This window comes from Macrobrachium rosenbergii, chromosome 48 (assembly GCF_040412425.1).
Source record: "Macrobrachium rosenbergii isolate ZJJX-2024 chromosome 48, ASM4041242v1, whole genome shotgun sequence".
Taxonomy (NCBI): Eukaryota; Metazoa; Arthropoda; class Malacostraca; order Decapoda; family Palaemonidae; genus Macrobrachium; species Macrobrachium rosenbergii.
The window spans coordinates 74,125,220-74,138,913 of NC_089788.1; the positions used below are offsets into that span (position 1 = coordinate 74,125,220).

Sequence of the window (13,694 nt, forward strand, 5' to 3'; positions counted from 1 at the left end):
AGAGAGAGAGAGAGAGAGAGCCAACAGTCGATGAAGAGGAGTAATAAAACGAGAAAGTGTAGTAAAAAAAAAAGAGGAATTAGAAAAAAAAAAAAAGATGAAACAGACAAAAAACTGGGAACCTTGAAAGGTCTGGGTCACTTACCTGACCCACCCACGACTCGGAGTACTGCGTTTGAATTTGAGTACTTTTTCGTTTTTTAGCTTTTGTCACACGTGTTGCTAGTAAAGACCGATTAATTGTTCGAAATATTGTTGTTTGATTGTTCACTTATTAACATAACTAATATAATATATATATATATATATATATATATATATAAATATATATATATATATATATATATATATATATATATATATATATATATATGTAAATATATATTAATATATATAAATATATATATATATATATATATTTACATATATATATATATATATATATATATATATATATATATATATATATATATATATATATATATATATATATATATATATATATATATATATATATTATACAGGGACAATAAATACTATAAGATAACGATAAAAAAATATTATAAACAGACATTTTTGGTGATTTTCCTTCCTTGACATACAAATCCTTCTCAATAATAATTCATACAAAAAATAACAAAATCACTTCAGAATGATTTTTACCATATAAAAGAAAGATGTGAAAAATATAAGAGTTTTAGACATCTGATATATTTTGGAGAATGTTAATCATGAGTCACTGACCGTGGTGAGGCCACCGCAAGAACTGTAGGTTTTGGGACGATAAGTTCAAGGTGCGGGGTTACAGTGCTTCTCTCTCTCTCTCTCTCTCTCTCTCTCTCTCTCTCTCTCTCTCTCTCTCTCTCAAGAAGCGTAGTCGATTTTAGCAGGACAGGTTTTTTTTTTTTTGCAATGTTGACCATTGTTTTAACGACACCGAATTCTAGTATTAAATTTAAGTAAAACTATCTCTCTCTCTCTCTCTCTCTCTGTGAAGAAGCATTTGCAGTTCCTATTATATATTCAGTTTTAACAATACTGTGTTTTTAGAGGCATGACCATTGTTCTAACGACACCGAGTTTTGGTATAAAATCTAAATAAAATTATTTCTCTCTGTCTGTCTGTCTGTCTCTCTCTCTCTCTCTCTCTCTCTCTCTCTCTCTCTCTCTCTCTCTCTCTCTGAAGCATTTGCAGTTGCTGTTATATATTCAATTTTAACAATACTGTGTTTTTAGAGTGATGGCCACTGTTCTAACGACACCTAGTTTTGGTATAAAATCTAAATAAAACTGTTTCTCTCTCTCTCTCTCTCTCTCTCTCTCTCTCTCTCTCTCTCTCTCTCTCTCTCTCTCTCTCAAGAAGCATAGTTGATTTAAGTGGTACTGAGTTTTTGCAACAATGGCCATTGTTCAAACGATATCAAGTTATGATATAAAATTTAAGAAAACAAACTCTCTCTCTCTCTCTCTCTCTCTCTCTCTCTCTCTCTCTCTCTCTCTCTCTCTCTCTCTCTCTCTCTCAGCAAGCATAGTTGATTTTAGCAGTAAGATGTTTTTGCAAAAATGACATTTGTTCTAACGACATCAAGATATGACATAAAATTTAAGAATATAAATTCATAGACTCTCTCTCTCTCTCTCTCTCTCTCAGGAAGCATTCTCAGGTATTAATAAACAGTTGATTTCAGCTGAACTGTGTTTTTGCAAAAATTACCATTGTTTTCTAATAATACTGAGTTATGGTATAACATGTAAAATAAAGCAATCTCTCTCTCTCTCTCTCTCTCTCTCTCTCTTTTACTCTCTCTCTCTCTTTCTCTCTCTCGTGCTTTCATTACATCGAGGAATATGATGAATTTTGTAATAACTCTCTCTTTTCTCCGTTGTATACTTTTGGATAAAAAAAAATGTTTAAGACTTTCAGTATTCCGCATATTATTAACCTTTCACTATTTATAGATAAAAAAATAGTAGTTATAAGGTTTGCAATTAAAAGCATCCGGAATAAAATTCATTTTTCTTCGGCAGTAAATATAATTCTATTATTGTTTGCCATTTTTATGCTTTGATTATGTATACACCATTTTTGTACTTTTTTGTATCCCTGATCATTATGTATGTTGTTTATACTGAAAGAAAATTATTATTATTATTATTATTATTATTATTATTATTATTATGAGCAAGTAGTTTCCATAGCCTACGTGAATCAACAACTAAACACCCGAGAGAAATCTGTAACGCGCACCAAGATACAGAATCACTTCTTGTAACCCGAACTCAGGGCAAGAAAAAAAAAAAAAAAAAAAAAGGCGTTGCAAAATAATCTGGAAAGAGTGGAGGCAAGGTCAAGCAAGCCCCATACCGAAGTAATCAGAGGTAATATCACACAATTTATAACCCTTTTAGAAGTCCAGTAAACTCCCAAACACTTTGTGAGGTGTGGGTTTTAGTGAGCTTGGAAAAAAATCGTTGGAACCTTTATCCCAGGGACATGCGCAGTGGCTGGGAGACTTGGGAGTGACGTCAGTCTGCTCTCTGCGCGCAAGTAGAGCAAACCTTTCGAAATCGCAGACGAAAACTCGCTCCAGATCGAAAGGTGTAATCCTGCCCGATTTCTCTTCGAGGTTCATGTAATGGGATCGTAAATGGTCAAAAATCGTTGCTTGATATCTCTGACAAAATAGGTATGAATGCAAGTTTAATTTTTTCCTTCTGACACCATTCACAGTCAATATGATTTAGTTTGCATCTTCTAATAATGTGGGTATATTCTCTAATGTGTTATTTGGTGTCCAGTGCTAATGATTTGTGGGCGTGGACGCCATTCTTGTACCTGATAAAGGTTTGGAAATACAGACAAAAAGCCTATTCTTAGGGATATTTTTTGCAAGTATGCTTGTTTTCTGATGGAAACTCTCAATATTTAAAATTTTGCATGTCTTCAAAATGTTAACAATGAGGGACAGAAATAGAAATGAGAAAGCCATGAATTAGTGAGAATAACCAGGATTTAGATTTGAAAAAAAATATTTAAAAATTTTTTTTCAGTAACTTTAAAGATAAGTGCCTTTTCAGATCCTGAACTTTCTAATGCTCTAAAAAAAACATACTTTGTGGCAAGCCAAGTAAAATTTTTATATATAATTCTCTTTTCACAAGTTGAAATTAATTTTGGATTTGAAAAAAATTAAATTATCACTAGATATTCAGCATTGCAAGATGAGACCCTAATTTGTTATTGAGTAATGTAGAAGCCGTTTAAGATTGGGTTCGTGAATTGATTCCAGTAAATTTGAAAATATAGTCAACGTCAGTTAGCCCCAACGCGTTTTCAAAAAATAAAAGTCTAGATGTTGAATTTGAAATTAATCTCGTCTATATGGAATTCTCTCACTCCATTTGCATAAACTTTAAAAGAAAACTACAAAAAAATAACATTATTTTGAAGAAATTTTAAAAATTACCTCCTCATAATCTATTTATCCTTGATACCCTGTTTCTAAAAGTGTTTAAATAAGAACCGACGACCAATTACATACTGATGAAGTATAAAATATTTCCTGACCGCCAGAAGAGAAGACTCAGACCTATTTGGGAGAAGACTATGAGACAGGAGGCTGGAGACGAGTGGAGATTGCTGGAAGTGAAAGCATGGGACAGACATGATTGGAGGGATTCTGATAGGTCCTTTAATTCATATATCGGTGGAGGCAGTGGCAATGATGTTTCCTCAGGTAAGAATTTCAAATCCTGAAAATAAATTTTCTGAAAAAGGTAAAAATATAAAAAAAATAGTTTGTGCTAAGTTCTTTTCAGTATTCAAATGAAAACTCAGTTTTGTCAAAATTTCTTTAGACAAAACGTAATCTCATAATCGAGTACTATAAACAATGAGCAAATGCAACGCCAAATGATGATGATAAAACAAATAACAAAGGCGTAGGAAAATATTGCACACGCTTGTTTTCACTTCGACGAAATTCAAGAAAGGAAAAACTTCAGCTGTTCAAAGGAAATTATTGTCCTAGGAATTTTTCAGTGGGCGCCAAGGAGGCCCGTCAGCTCCAGAGGTTTAGAATACCCATAATAATTGAACATATGTTTCAGACATATTCCATCAGACTTTAAGAAGGAATCTTTGATGCAACTTACTAATATTTCTTAGGCTGAGGAAATCTGACGAGAAAAACTCGCTTTAGATTTCATTACCAGACCCCACCCTTCTTGCAGTTTGTGGTATATAAAACGATCCTGGAGGCAGGACAAAGCATCAGTTTCTTCTCGAGACTCGAACAAGATCAACATGGTTGCTAAGGTAAGGTACAAGACATTCTTCCTAAGGAGTTTAGCTACAGTGAAAAAAAATGTCATAAATAATCGTCAAATTTTTGCATACATTTCACAAACAAGTTGATAATAAGTCAACGACCACAAATGGAGAATGAACCTTTGGCCAAATTACTGTCAGGAAAACCAATAAGTCATTGACTTGTATTCGACCTGCTCATGATATGTATGCAATAAGCTGGCAACATGTCTTTATGAAATGTTTTACTGCAGATTGGACGCACCTTTGGGTTATGGGTTTGTGCTTGGGCAATTGTAAATGATATAAACTTAATTATTAAATATTCTATGTATCAGTAATTTTCAAATGCCATTTCAGGTCGTTATCGCTCTCTTGGGCTTAGTCGCCCTCGTGGCAGCCGACAGCTTCGAAAGCTTTGAAAGATACTCTGCCCCAAGGGTGAGTATTATTAGTATTTTTCGAATTATGATGAAATTTGATATAAAATTATGGCGTCGAAATATCGAAGCCTCAAAGCACTGAAGACTCAGACTGAAGATTGTGATTGCTTTTCCCTGCAGTTCTCCTCTGGCTCCGCCGAGTCCTTCGAGTCCGGCGAGGCTCGTTACAACTTCAACTGGGCCGTCAACCACCCACCCTCCCGCAACGACTTTGGACACCAGGAGCAACGCAATGAAGACGAGACTCAGGATCCTACGTCCACCTCCTGACGGTCGCCTGCAGAAGGTCGCCTACCGCGTCGATGGTGGCGAAGGATACGTGGCCGACGTGACCTATTCCGGTGAGGCTCAGTTCCCCGACTCCTTCGAATCCTACGAGTCCCGTGAGGCTCCCAGAAGGTTCTACTATGGCTCTGGCTCCAACGAGTCCAAGTAAATCCTGAGACCGAGTTCCTCACAAGGACGAGTGAAACCTCCTCTTCTCATCAACTTGCAGTTCAAATGACCTGTATTAGGTTCAATACTGTTATTTAATTCATTATTATTTATTAAAAAAACAATGATTTGAAGACTGATTTTATTCAATGCCTAGAATGTTCTGTGTGTTGCTATATTGTGCTAGAAAGAGGAAAAGTAAGTTTAACTGGCCATGAAATGCTCGCCGTGTCCTTAAATATAGCAATTTTATGTATATAAAGTGTATTCTCTTGATTGTAATCATGCATTACCTATTATGTAAATTACTGAACCTCCACCTAGCGTATTAGAAATGATAGCTTTTGACTGCAGCCCCTTTTTCTGCTTTAATCATAACTTATGTTCCATTTCCTACTGCAAATGCACTATACAGTTTATCAAGTATAGGAAAACCATTTCCGATTGCCCGTCTATGTAATTATCTTCGTAGGAATTAAGGTGACCGATTCCAACATTTCGTTGAAAATCCAGATTGCAGGTCTGAAACTGAACAGCTATTTAAAGAGGCTAAAACTTTCTACAATGACCCTAGTTTTTATCAGCTCTTCATTTTAGAAGCTATATTAATCTGTTTCCAAACCGAAAGAAGTGTGCAAATTCAGTCTCATTCCGCCTTCAACAAATAGACGAAGAAACCATCAGTTAATAACTGAGAGAGAGAGAGAGAGAGAGAGAGAGAGAGAGAGAGAGAGAGAGAGAGAGTAGCCACAGATTTATGTTGCCTGCTAGAGCTATATCCTCCAATAGCAGATGGAATAAATTAGATACAATCAGCGAAACTTAACCTTGGTCACCCACCCTGGTTTATCACCCTCGTCTATCCACTTAAAGACTGAAGTTCAGTAAGCTTCCAAAGACTTTGTGAGTTGTGAGTTTTAGTGGGCTTGAGAAAACAGTTGGAACCTTTATCCCTGGGACATGCGCAGTAGCTGTGATATTGGGAGTGACGTCAGACTGCCGTCTGCGAGTAGAGCAAACTCTTCGAAATTGCGGACTGAAACTCGCTCCAGATCGCAAGGTGTAATCCTGCCCGATTTCTCTTCGAGGTTCATGTAATGGGCTCATTAATGGTAAAAAATCATTACGTGATATTTCAGACAAAATAGTTATGAACACAAGTTTAATTTTTCTTGCTGACACCATTCACCGTCATTATGATTCAATTTGCCTCCTCTAATAAAGCGAGTATATTTTCTGATGTGTTATTTGGTGTCCAGTGCAAGTGATTTGCTGGGGTGGGGGCCATTCTTGTATCTGATAAAGGTTTGGAAATACAGACAAAAAGCCTATTCTTTGGAATACTTTGGTTTCTTATGGACACTGTCAATATTTCAAATTTTGCACGTCTTCAAAATATTAAGAATGAGGGCCAGAAATAGAAATGGGGGAGAAATTGATTGTAGAAAATAATGAAGACTTAGATTTTAAAAGATTGTTGAATAAATTTTTAAATAATTGTAAAGACAACTGTCTTTTTAAATCCTGAGCTTTCTAATGCTCTCAAAAAGAAAGCCAATCTGTTAAATCTAACATACTTTGTGACAAGCCAAGTGAAATTTTCATGTATAATCATTTTTTCACAACTAGAACTTATTTTTGGTCTTGAAACATTACTAGATATTCAGCATTGCAAGATGAGATCCTAATTTTTTATTGAGTAATGTAAAGTCTGTATAAAATTGGTTCTTAAGTCGATTGCGGTAAATTTGAAAATATAGACAACGTCAGTAAGCTCCAGTTTTTGCAAAGAATCTAATCTGATATGTTGAATGTTAAATCAATCTCTTCTATTTGAAATTTATTAGCAGAGAAAAATATTAAAACTGCCACCTTCTCTCACGTCAGTGGTATAAAGTTTAAAAGAAAACTACAAAAAAATTACATTATTTTGAAGAAATTTTAAAAATTACTTCCTCATAATTTATTCATCCTTTTCCTGACAGTGTTTTAAATAAGAGCAGATGACCAGTTACATACTGATGAAGAATAAAGTTTTTTTTCTGACCATCAGAAGAGTCAGGAGACCCAGACCCATTTGGGAGAGGACTATGAGAGGACTGGAGACGAGTGGAGACTGTTGGAAGTGAAAGCGCAGGACAGATTTGAGTGGAGAAATTTTCTGGGAGTTTTTTTTTTAATTCACAAGGCGTTGGACACCAAATTTCTTTAGTAGAAATTTTAAATTTTAAATCCTGAGATAAGTTTGTTGAAAGCTGGGTTTCAAAATATTGTTTTATTATTTTTCTGAACCAGTGACGAACTTCTGAAAAAGGTAAAAATAAAAAAAAAAATTAGATCATGCTGATTTCTTTAAAAGTTAAAATGAAAACTCCAGTTTTAATAATTTCTAAAACTCTTTAGACAAAATATATCTCATAATCAAGTACAATAAACACAGAACAAACGCAACGTAGGGTGATGTTGACAAAACAAATAACAAAGGCGTGGGAAAATATTGCACACGTTTGTTTTCACTGCAATGAAATTCAAGAATAAAAAAACTTCAGTTGTTCAAAAGAAATTATTGTCCTAGGAACTTTTCAGTGGGCGCCAAGGAGGCCTGTTAGTTCCAGGAGTTTAAAATACCTATAATTGAATATATGTTTCAGACACATTCCATCAGACATTAAGAAGAATCTTTGATGCAACTTACTAATGTTTCATAGGCTGAGGAAATCTGACGAGAAAAACTCACTTTAGATTTCATTGCCAGACCCCACCCTTCTTGCAGTTTGTGGTATATAAAACGATTCTGGAGGCAGGACAAAACATCAGTTTCTTCTCGAGACTCGAACAAGATCAACATGGTTGCTAAGGTAAGGAACAAGACATTCTTCCTAAGGAGTTTAGCTACAGTAAAAAAAAAAAATGTCATAAATAATCGTCAACTTGTTGCATACATTTCACAAACAAGTTGATAATAAGTCAACGACCACAAATGGAGAATGAACCTTTGGCCAAATTACTGTCAGGAAAACCAATAAGTCATTGACTTGTATTCGATCTGCTTGTGATATGTATGCAATAAGCTGGCAACATGTCTTTATGAAATGCTTTACTGCAGATTGGACGCACCTTTGGGTTATGGGTTTGTGCTTAGGCAATTGTAAATGATATAAACTTAATTATTAAATATTCTATGTATCATTAATTTTCAAATGCCATTTCAGGTCATAATCGCTCTCTTGGGCTTAGTCGCCCTCGTGGCAGCCGACAGCTTCGAAAGCTTCGAAAGATACTCCGCCCCAAGGGTGAGTATTATTAGTATTTTTCGAATTATGATGAAATTTGATATAAAATTATGGTGTCGAAATATCGAAGCCTCAAGGCACTGAAGACTCAGACTGAAGATTCTGATTCCTTTCCCCTGCAGTTCTCCTCTGGATCCGCCGAGTCCTTCGAGTCCGGTGAGGCTCGTTACAACTTCAACTGGGCCGTCAACCACCCACCCTCCCGCAACGACTTCGGACACCAGGAGCAACGCAATGAAGACGAGACTCAGGGATCCTACTACGTTCACCTCCCCGACGGTCGCCTGCAGAAGGTCGCCTACCGCGTCGATGGTGGCGAAGGATACGTGGCCGACGTGACCTATTCCGGTGAGGCTCAGTTCCCCGACTCCTTCGAATCCTACGAGTCCCGTGAGGCTCCCAGAAGGTTCTACTATGGCTCCGGCTCCAACGAGTCCAAGTAAATCCTCAGACCGAGTTCTTCACAAGGACGAGTGAAACCTCCTCCTCTAATCAACTTGCAGTTCAAATGACCTGTATTAGGTTCAATACTGTTATTTAATTCATTTTTATTTATTAAAAAAGCAATGATTTGAAGACTGATTTTATTCAATACCTAGAATGTTCTGTGTGTTGCTATATTGTGCTAGAAAGAGTATAGAAGTAAGTTTAACTGGCTATGCAACGCACGCCGTATCCTTAAATATAGCAATTTTATATATAATGTGTATTGTCTTGCTTGTAATCATGCATTACCTGTTATGTAAATTACTAAAACTCCATCTACCGTATCAGAAATGATAGCTTTTGACTGTAGCCCCTTTTTACTACTTTAATCTTAACTTTATGTTCCATTTCCTACTCCAAATGCACTGTATAGCTTATCAAGTGTACGAAAACCATTTCCAATTTCTGGGCTATGTAATCATCTTCGTAGGAATAAGGTGATATATTCCTACTTTTCATTGAGAACCCTGATTGCAGGTCTGAAATTGAGCAGCTATTTAAAGAGGCTAAAAATTTCTACATTAACCCTGTTTTTATCAGCTCTTCATTATTGAAGCTATATTAATCTCTGTTTCCAAACCGAAAGAAGCGTGCAAATTCAGTCTCATTCCCCCGTCAGCAAATAGACAAAGAAACCTTCAACTAATAACAGAGAGAGAGAGAGAGAGAGAGAGAGAGTTATGTTGCTTGCTAGAGCTATATCCTCCAATAGCAGATGGAATAAATTAGATATAATCAGCAAAACTTAACCTTGGTCACTCACCCTGGTTTATCAGCCTTGCCTATCCACTTAAAGACTGAAGTTCTGTAAGCTTCCAAAGACTTTGTGAGGTGTGAGTTTTAGTGGGCTTAAAAAAATCGTTGGAACCTTTATCCCAGGGATATGCACAGTAGCTGTGATACTGGGAGTGACGTCAGACTGCCGTCTGCGAGTAGAGCAAACTCTTCGAAATTGCGGACGGAGACTCGCTCCAGATCGCAAGGTGTAATCCTGCCCGATTTCTCTTCGAGGTTCATGTAATGGGCTCATTAATGGTCAAAAATCATTACGTGATATTTCAGATAAAACAGTTATGAACACAAGTTTAATTTCTCTTGGTGACACCATTCACCGTCATTATGATTCAATTTGCCTCCTCTAATAAAGCGAGCATGTTTTCTGATGTGTTATTTGGTGTCCAGTGCAAGTGATTTGCGGGGGTGGGGGCCATTCTTGTATCTGATAAAGGTTTGGAAATACAGACAAAAATCCTATTCTTTGGAATATTTTGTTTTCTCATGGAAACTGTCAATATTTCAAGTTTTGCACGTCCTCAAAATATTAAGAATGAGGGACAGAAATAGAAATGGGGGAGAAATTGATTGTAGAAAATAATGAAGACTTAGATTTTAAAAGATTATTGAATGAATTTTTAAATAATTGTAAAGACAACTGTCTTTTCAAATCCTGAGCTTTCTAATGCTCTCAAAAAGAAAGCCAATCTGTTATATCAGACATATTTTGTGACAATCCAAGTAAATTTTTATGTGTAATTCTCTTTTCACAAGTTGAAATTATCTTTGGACTTGAAACAAGAAAAAAGTTTAAACATTACTAGATATTCAGCATTGCAAGATGAGACCCTAATTTTGTATTGAGTAATGTAGAGTCTATAAGATTTGGTTCTTAAGTCGATTACGGTAAATTTGAAAATATAGGCAACGTCAATTAGCTCCAGTTTTTGCAAAGAATCTAAGCTTACATGTTGAATTTGAATTCAGTCTCGTCTATTTGAAATTTATTAGTAGAGAAAAATATTAAAATTGCCACTTTCTCTCACGTCAGTGGTATGAAGTTTAAGAGAAAACTACAAGAAATTACATTATTTTGAATGAATTTCAAAAATTACCTCCTCATAATTTATTCATCCTTGATACCCTTTTTCTAACAGTGTTTAAAATAAGAGCCGATGACCATTTACATACTGATGAAGAATAAAGTTTTTTTTCTGACCATCAGAAGAGTCAGGAGACCCAGACCAATTTGGGAGAGGACTATGATACGGGAGGCTGGAGACGAGTGGAGACTGTTGGAAGTAAAAGCGCAGGACAGACCTGAGTGGAGGAATATTCTGGGAGGTTTTTTTTAATTCACAAGGCGTTGGATACCAAATTTCTTTGGTAGAAATTTTAAATCCTGAGATAAGTTTGTCGAAAGCTGGGTTTCAAAATATTGTTTTATTATTTTTCTGAACCGGTGACGAACTTCTTGAAAAAGGTAAAAATAAAAAAAATAGATCATGCTGATTTCTTTTAATATTAAAATGAAAACTCCAGTTTTGATAATTTCTAAAACTCTTTAGACAAAATATATCTCATAATCGAGTACAATAAACACCGAACAAACGCAACGTAGGGTGATGTTGACAAAACAAATAACATAGGCGTGGGAAAATATTGCAACCGTTTGTTTTCACTGCAATGAAATTCAAGAATAAAAAAACTTCAGTTGTTCAAAGGAAATTATTGTCCTAGGAACTTTTCAGTGGGCGCCAAGGAGGCCTGTTAGCATCAGGGGTTTAAAATACCTATAAATGAACATATGTTTCAGACACATTCCATCAGACATTAAGAAGAATCTTTGATGCAACTTACTAATGTTTCATAGGCTGAGGAAATCTGACGAGAAAAACTCGCTTTAGATTTCATTGCCAGACCCCACCCTTCTTGCAGTTTGTGGTATATAAAACGATTCTGGAGGCAGGACAAAGCATCAGTTTCTTCTCGAGACTCGAACAAGATCAACATGGTTGCTAAGGTAAGGAACGAGACATTCTTCCTAAGGAGTTTAGCTACAGTAAAAAAATGTCATAAATAATCATCATCAACTAGTTGCATACATATGACAAACAAGCTGATAACAAGTCAACGACCACAAGTGGAGAATGAACCTTTGGCCAAATTACTGTCAGGAAAACGAATAAGGCAGTGACTTGTATTCGATCTGCTTGTGATATGTATGCAATAAGTTGTCGACATGTCTTTACGAAATGCTTTACTGCAGATTGGACGCACCTTTGTGTTATGGGTTTGTGCTTGGGCAATTGTAAATGATATAAACTTAATTATTAAATATTCTATGTATCAGTAATTTTCAAATGCCATTTCAGGTCATAATCGCTGTCTTGGGCTTAGTCGCCCTCGTGGCAGCCGACAGCTTCGAAAGCTTCGAAAGATACTCTGCCCCAAGGGTGAGTATTATTAGTATTTTTTGAATTATGATGAAATTTTATATAAAATTATGGCGTCGAAATATCGAAGCCTCAAAGCACTGAAGACGCAGACTGAAGATTCTGATTCCTTTCCCCCTGCAGTTCTCCTCAGGATCCGCCGAGTCCTTCGAGTCCGGTGAGGCTCGTTACAACTTCAACTGGGCCGTCAACCACCCACCCTCCCGCAACGACTTCGGACACCAGGAGCAACGCAATGAAGATGAGACTCAGGGATCCTACTACGTCCACCTCCCCGACGGTCGCCTGCAGAAGGTCGCCTACCGCGTCGATGGTGGCGAAGGATACGTGGCCGACGTGACCTATTCCGGTGAGGCTCAGTTCCCCGACTCCTTCGAATCCTACGAGTCCCGTGAGGCTCCCAGAAGGTTCTACTATGGGTCCGGCTCCAACGAGTCCAAGTAAATCCTGAGACCGAGTTCCTCACAAAGACACGAGTGAAACCTCCTCTTCTGATCAACTTGCAGTTCAAATGACCTGTATTAGGTTCAATACTGTTATTTACTTTATTATTTATTAAAAAAGCAATGATTTGAAGACTGATTTTATTCAATACCTAGATTGTTCTGTGTACTGCTGTATTGTGCTAGAAAGAATATGAAAGTAAGTTTCTCTGACCATTTAATGCACGCTATAACCTTCTGAACCTCCATCTAGTGTTTTAGAAATGATAGCTTTTGCCTGTAACCCCTTTTTCTACTTTAATCCTAATTTCCTACTGCAAATGCACTATGCAGTTTATCAAGCATAGGAAAACCATTTCCAATTGCTGGGCTATTTAATCATCATGGTAGGAATCAAGGTGACAGATTCCAACATTTCACTAAAAATCCAGATTGCAGTTCTGAAACTGAGCAGCTATTTAAAGAGGCTAAAACTTTCTACAGTGATACTAGTTTTTATCAGCTCCTTATTATAGAAGCTATATTAATCTCTGTTTCCAAACCGAAAGAAGTGTGCAAATTCAGTCTCATTCCACCTTCAACAAATAGACGAAGAAGCCTTCAATTAATAACTGAGAGAGAGAGAGAGAGAGAGAGAGAGAGAGAGTAGCCACAGATAAATATTGCCTGGTAGAGCTATATCCTCCAATAGCAGATGGAATAAATTAGACATAATTAGCGAAACATTAACCTTGGTCACCCACCCAGGTTTATCACCCTCGTCTATCCACTTAAAGACTGAAGTTCAGTAAGCTTCCAAAGACTTTGTGAGTTGTGGGTTTTAGTGGGCTTGAAAAAATCGTTGGAACCTTTATCCCAGGAACATGCGCAGTAGCTTTGATATTGGGAATGACGTCAGACTGCCGTCTGCGAGTAGAGCAAACTCTTCGATATCGCAGACGGAAACTCCCTCAAGATCGAAAGGTGTAATCCTGCCCGATTTCTCTTCGAGGTTCATGTAATGTCTCGCAAATGGTCAATAACCGTTGCTTAATACTTCAGACAAAATAGTTATG

The 13,694-nt window shown here is 36.5% G+C and overlaps 2 protein-coding genes and 1 long non-coding RNA gene across 7 annotated transcripts in view; 2 read left to right on the forward strand and 1 right to left on the reverse strand.

Annotated features, from left to right (window-relative positions):
- LOC136831560 (pro-resilin-like) overlaps positions 1-13,694 on the reverse strand; it is a 367,651-nt gene that overhangs the window by 132,533 nt on the left and 221,424 nt on the right. The gene's annotated exons all lie outside the window — the stretch shown is intronic.
- Positions 2,000-4,994, forward strand: LOC136831756 (uncharacterized). Its single transcript, XR_010850967.1, has 5 exons — positions 2,000-2,687; positions 3,575-3,737; positions 4,234-4,318; positions 4,670-4,750; positions 4,873-4,994. It is a non-coding gene; the product is annotated as an uncharacterized lncRNA (long non-coding RNA).
- On the forward strand, positions 7,981-12,739 carry LOC136831757 (pro-resilin-like). 3 transcript variants are annotated; one of them, XM_067092378.1, is made up of 3 exons: positions 7,981-8,045; positions 8,400-8,480; positions 12,320-12,739. In XM_067092378.1, exons 1-3 carry the CDS (start codon positions 8,034-8,036, stop codon positions 12,638-12,640), a joined length of 414 nt encoding a protein of 137 aa, XP_066948479.1. In that variant the 5' UTR covers positions 7,981-8,033; the 3' UTR covers positions 12,641-12,739. The 3 variants fall into 3 exon arrangements, with proteins under 3 accessions (XP_066948479.1, XP_066948480.1, XP_066948478.1); XM_067092379.1 differs by lacking the exon at positions 12,320-12,739 and adding an exon at positions 8,603-9,021 and having other exon boundaries at positions 8,016-8,045; XM_067092377.1 differs by lacking the exons at positions 7,981-8,045; positions 8,400-8,480 and adding exons at positions 11,682-11,763; positions 12,116-12,196 and having other exon boundaries at positions 12,320-12,731.